The sequence below is a fragment of the Rhinoderma darwinii genome, chromosome 10, assembly GCF_050947455.1.
Source record: "Rhinoderma darwinii isolate aRhiDar2 chromosome 10, aRhiDar2.hap1, whole genome shotgun sequence".
NCBI classification, from domain to species: Eukaryota; Metazoa; Chordata; class Amphibia; order Anura; family Rhinodermatidae; genus Rhinoderma; species Rhinoderma darwinii.
The window spans coordinates 93,853,837-93,859,929 of record NC_134696.1 but is presented as its reverse complement, the minus strand read 5'-3'; the positions used below and the strand labels follow the sequence as shown (position 1 = coordinate 93,859,929).

At 46.2% G+C, this 6,093-nt stretch overlaps 1 protein-coding gene across 5 annotated transcripts in view; it reads right to left on the bottom strand.

The window, feature by feature from the left end:
- Window positions 1-1,983: 1,983 nt before the first annotated feature.
- Window positions 1,984-6,093, bottom strand: part of CIC (capicua transcriptional repressor) — a 77,067-nt gene continuing 72,957 nt past the window's right edge. For 3 of the 5 annotated variants that reach the window (XM_075840313.1, XM_075840308.1, XM_075840309.1), the window contains exons 18-22: window positions 5,790-6,034; window positions 5,496-5,650; window positions 5,282-5,413; window positions 4,976-5,107; window positions 1,984-4,650 (exon numbers count right to left, since the gene is read on the bottom strand). In XM_075840313.1, the coding sequence (XP_075696428.1) occupies window positions 4,373-4,650; window positions 4,976-5,107; window positions 5,282-5,413; window positions 5,496-5,650; window positions 5,790-6,034 (942 nt within the window). In that variant the 3' untranslated portion in view covers window positions 1,984-4,372. The remainder of the gene's footprint in view (window positions 4,651-4,975; window positions 5,108-5,281; window positions 5,414-5,495; window positions 5,651-5,789; window positions 6,035-6,093) is intronic. The other 2 variants (XM_075840312.1, XM_075840310.1) reach the window with 2 other exon arrangements.

Genomic DNA, 6,093 nt, shown 5'->3' with positions numbered 1-6,093 from the left:
AATATCACAGGTTTCAATTATTCTAAAATAAGTAAATGCTCTTCTTAGGGGACATAATAGCAGGAACAGTGTCCCTTTAAAAGGAGTTTTCCTATAATCAATATCACCTATCCAAAGGATGGGACCCCCACCGATCACAAGAACAGGGAGCCCCATAGGAATGAATAAGGCAGTGGTCGAACATGCGCAGTACCGCTCCATTCCTATGGGGCCCCAAGGAATGGCACAGTGATCTGTGGGGGTCCCAGCGGTCAGACCCCCACCAATCAGATGATAATGATTATGGGAAAATCCCCGGAAGCTGCACAGTGAATGTTTAGCAGGTCGTGGGCAGATGTGTGGTAAGTGGGCAACAATTAAGAATTTATGTAAAGGCAATACCATCCCTGTCTGACTTTTGGGACCCACTGATGCCTAGAATGAAGGGGCCCATTGAGTTATATTGGGGTCCGTCAAGATTATGTAGAGGTCTCCATCATTTTAATGGCAAGCATAGGATTGCGTGCAGCACTATTCTTGTCAAAAGTGACAGCACGATGCCGGTGTCAGCTGTATGTTACAGCCGACACTTCAGGGTAACGATCCCGCTCGTTTAACTCGTTAAATGCCGCGGTCAATAGCGACCGCAGCATTTAAGTTGTTAAAAAGAGGGGGTTGACCACCTCTAACAGCTCATCGTGTCCTCCGCAATGCAATCGCAGGGTGGCGATGGTTGCTATGGCTGCCTGGGGGCCTAATGAAGGCTCCAGGTCCGCCATCTTTGTGCTCCTATTAAGCCATCTTTGTGCTCCTCCGGCAGGGCTTAATACAAGCCTGTCAGAATCACGATATACTGCAATACATTACTATTGTAGTATATAGTGCAAGCGATCTAACGATCGCTGGTTTAAGCCCCCTAGGGGACTAATAAAAAATAAAAAAAATGTAAAAGTTACAATTAGTAACATTTTTTTTTATGTAAAACAAAATGTAAATTAAAAGTAAAAAAAAAAAATATTGGTAAAAGTATTTTCCCACATATTAAAAATAAATAAACATGATTGGTATCGCCGCATCCGTAAAAGTCTGAACTATTACAATATATTATTATTTAACCTGCACGGTGAACGCCGTAAAAAAAATAAATTGTAAACACCAGAATCTCTTTTTTGGTCACTTAATCTCCCACAAAAAAATAAAAAGCGATCAAACTGTCGCATGTACCCCAAAATGGTATTATTAAAAACTACAGCTTATCTCGCAAAAAATAAGCACTCATAACACTTAGACAGAAAAATAAAAAAGTTACGGCTCTCGGAATTTGGCGACACAAAATAAATTTTTTACACTTCGAATTTTACTTGTAAAATATAGAAAAAACTAATACATATTTGGTATCGCCGTAATCGTACTGACCCGCAGAATAACGTTAACGTGTTTTAATTTCACAAAAACAACGTGCAAAAAACCATGGAGAAATCAGTTTTTTTTCATTTTCTACCCCACAAATAATGTTATCCCCGTTTCCTAGTCCATTCCGCAAAAATCAAGTCTTCATAGGACTAGATCGACGGAAAAATTAAAAAAAAAGTTATGGCTTTTGAAAAGTAGGGAGGAAAAAATGAAAATCTGAAAAATGGCTGTGAAGTGAAGGGGTTAAAATCCAGTGTGTCAACTTTTACTTGTAAAATAAAAACTAGAAGTCACCCCCCCCCCCCCCAATAAACAAGCCCTGGCGCTGCTCTATCAACAGGAATAATAAGTTTTTTCTTATAAAAGTCCTTTGATACATTTTCTGCACCCCAAAATACAAGGCATTTGCTGGACATTGGGTTAAAAGGCAGTGAGGAAAAACCAATCATTTTTTTTTTTATTTTTTTATAGCACTAATCTGATTGGTTGAAAGTGGCAACTGCTCCAGTTTTGCTAAACCTCTTGCAATGTGTGACCGAGGCCCGATAAATAAGCAGTTTGCTCTCAAATGACGCATCTCACACACACACGTCAGGTGTTTTATATTTTTATTTCATTACAGTAAGAAATATTGCACATGATCAACATGTCTGTTCTGTCTCTGTCCTCTCTCCGAACAAACAAAAAAAATATAGAAGCGCAAAGTGTCTCCACGATGTGATTGGTGGGTCCGCTGGTGGCGCGGGAGCGGATTCTCTCTCGCTCCCCCCTTGCAATGTTCATTAGGGTTAAACTGTACAGGTTTGGGCAGTGCCACTGTCAAGCAGTCCGCCTCTTCTAAGACCATTGGGAAGGAGTACTGGGCATCAATGCCATCCCGCACCGTGGTATAATTAACCCCTTCTCCACTGTCTCCGGAATACAGGTCATGATGAAATGCAGTGGTGCTTGTTCACCCCCCCCCCCCCCCCTATACTGCCACCAAATGCAGAGCAGGACTGTGGGCCCCTGTTACAGGGGCCACAAGAGGAACAATCGGCCGGGCCAACCCCGAGTCTGTGCTGCAGCACCTTTGAATAGGACATCCTAGTAGCACTATATATAATGCAGCGGGGGCAGAGAGGTCACCCACACCAATACAGCATCAAAGCAATGTGACTAGCAGGCAAGCGCCCCCCCCCCCCCTCCTCCTAATGCAGAATACATCACATGATAGGAAGGGACCAATTCCACGCCTCGTTATCCTGACCCCATACATAATTTTAGGGACATTGAAGTCAAATTAAAAAGGGAAATAAAATGGCGGTACGAATATCAATCAGACATGATTCTTCTTAAAAACTCATCTGGATACTTTGGACAACGCACTCCTCCCCCCTCTTTCTTTTTAACGTGCCTCAGTTTTAATTAAGCTTCCTGCATACAGCAGCGAACCTTCCTATAAACCAGCGCCGTTATCCCGTCACCGTAGAAAAGTGACGATACGCCCTCACCGCGCTCTGTACATGTGACAATGTACGTCTGTATACATCAAATATGCATATATTATCCCAGATCATGATACTCTCAGAACTTTGCTGCACTGCTACATAGACACAGACCTTCTACGCTGCAGTCCACGGACCGCACAGCGCCAGGCAGACCATACAGACGCCTGACCCACGGCGCTGGTTAACCCTGGCTATAAAAACAGCATAGACAGGCCCTCTATGAATATAGCAGAAGTGTGCGGGGAGAGTATACAGCCCCTCAGTATACATGTGCATTCTGGTATACGAATGGCGTATACTCCCTTTTATATACAGCAGAGTAAAATCTGTATACTGACTGGAGAAATAAAAAATATATATATATACACAGCCGGGGGCTGCCTCTGTATCGTCACTTGGTACAGACTGCACACAGAGGGACGGTGGTGGGAAGAAAAAAGGTACGGGAGCCCATTGGAACCAAATAGGCTCCTTCCGTAGAAGTATCCGCTGCCTCCGCATGCAGCACCTTTTTGCTTGCACCATTTACAGCATTGGGAGGGGGGGACGGGACATAAAGAACTACAATGAGACCCAATAACATAAGAGGCCTGTGTGCAGTCTGCAGCCCACTAGCGCTCGCCCCCCACGGATATATTCACACGTGTGTATAATACAGACATACACATAGTGTATATTTATGTATATATGGGAGTGTGTGGATATATGTTGTGTCTAACCATTGACATTCTTTCCGAATAATCTGATCAGAATGAATTTTTTAACATCACTCTTCTTGCATAAAAAGGTCTCTATATATAATTATATATAATATATTTATATATTTATACAGCTCCCCATAGTGCAGCTGCTTCACAATCAACTAAAGTGTCATAAGAAAATATCCCTACCCCGCTAAAAACCCCCCTGCCCTCACTTGTGTCCATGTACATGAGTCACGCGTTTCGCACTTTCCAACCATCGTGCTGTCCAATTGGATTGACCTGAACGCGCTGCTGCTGCTACATCTGTGCTGACCCGACAGACACACACACTAATGACAACGCCACAGCACTCTGCTACATCACTAGGTCCTCACTATGTGTCCACTTCCATAACCAAAATCCCTCTCCTTTTTCAGCATCCTATGCTACACACCAATCTCATGTATAGGGGGCCAAGGTTACCCGCCGCCCTCTCAGCAACCCCACACTGAATACCAGCCGAGTCCATATGCCAATGGTGATTGAGGAGAGATCGAGACGTGCCGGGGATGAGCCGCTCAGGACGATCTCCCCGCGGTCTGGACGTTTCTATGGTTGCACATTCTGCCAAGGAATGAGTGGATTGTCTGTGCATGAGGGGGGCAAAGTCTAATGCGGGTATGAGGGGGGGGGGGGGGGGGAAAGCAGATAACCCCCACCTGGGTAATCCTAAAGATTCTCCCCCCTCCCCGGTTTTACAAAGTTCAGTGGGCGGCTATACACAATGACTCCCCCGCCCTTGGGCACTCATCTGCCGCTTGAGGGATCAGGAGGTTCTTGTCCTCCTTCCCATGTGGCATCAGGGGGCTCCGCGGGCCGAAGTGCGTGATCCTGTGACGGTGGCTGCATTTCAGAAGGTCCAGCCTCAGAGGTGCTGGGAGAAGAATGCTCGGGGAACGGGGGGTGTTCTGTTGGCGTCGCGGCCTGCATGATCTTCTGCCTCACCTCGCGAATCTTTAGTTGAAGACAGACCTTGGTGGGAAAGATGTCTGAAAAGCGGGACTGGAAGGCAGCGGTGGACTGAGCTGAGGAAGAGGAGAAAACACATTCACGTATTTTGACATGAGAGTGAAGTAGACTCCTATATCATCATATAACAGCGACACGTCCAGGATTAGAATAAAGCATCTGCTTTTTCTTTTTCCGGAAACAGCGCCACTCTCGTTCAGGGGCAGGGTCTGGTATTACAACTGAACTCCATTCACTTGAATACGACTGAGCTGCAATACCAGACACAGCCCATGGGGTCAATTACAACTAGATAAAAAAATTAAAAAATCTTCAGCGCATGCCGACTAGGCCATTTATGTCCGCCACCTGCCCTCGCCTTTACACCTATGGACCACTCACAAGATGGGAAGAATCCGTGCTCTTGGAACAGCTGCATGACCAGGGCTCGCCGCTGATCGAGAGTCCTGCGTAGGGATGAGTACGGGACTTTATCGTACTCCATCTCAGCCAACATGTCGTCCGCCTCAGTCCCTGTAATGGAATAAACCAAGAAATCCATAGAAATGGGCGTCAAAACGGGGTCGTAACAAGAGGAAGGAAAAATTAAGACGTTTAATTGGACGAAATTGTGCCAAATCAATCAATGCACCAAAATGTTTAACAGGAGAGAGAGATGGACATCAAAAGTTCTTACGAACACCATACCTGATCGCTCAAATGTGAAGATGTCGCCCTCGCACTTGGCACTTTTGGGGGTGTTCGGTTCTGAGCTGCAGCTGGAACGTCTGCGCACCTTCCTCTTGGGAGAAATGGGATCCTCGGTGGAGGAGTCCAAATCTAACAAAAACAGAAAATGATGTTCAACGTTACCACCAATAAGAGGCTTCTTCAGCCGAACTCCTCTATACATGGCACATACCAGTGGAGTTCTTACGTTTCTTGCGATACGAGCCAAGGATGGCTCGGGGTGAGGTGGCAAGAGACTGAAGTGTAGGCGAGGGCAGCACCTCCTCTGGTTTGAACTCCGGAAGCTCAGCAAAACGTTCTTCAAAGTCCACCTCCGACAGGACCCTGCTGGTGGTAGAGAAAGAGACATGAGCAGCTTAAGATAAGGGTTGGCTTATTTGTAGACCCTAAAATAAGATATATGGAAGTAACGGGGCCACATACGTAGAATATACAGAGAACGGGACTTACAACAGCAAAGACTCACTTGTCAACAGAATCAAAGGTCTTCTTCAAGGGCGGAGGACGCAACTTGGGCTTTTTGACAGGTCCGTCTTTTCTGTCGGGGACCTCAGAGGAGGGTCCTGCGGACCTGCCGGCCTCTCCTGGAGAGCCAGTGACACTTGTCGAGGCAGCGGACGCCACCGGGGAAGAGGGTGGTGGAGGGGCGGGTGAAGCAGAAGCAGCGTCTGGGCGGCTCTCAGATATAGCGGCTTTCCATTCTGTAGGATACTAAGACAGCATGGAAGAGATGACATGTAGTTTCTGGCCAGCAGAGGGCGCAACACAGG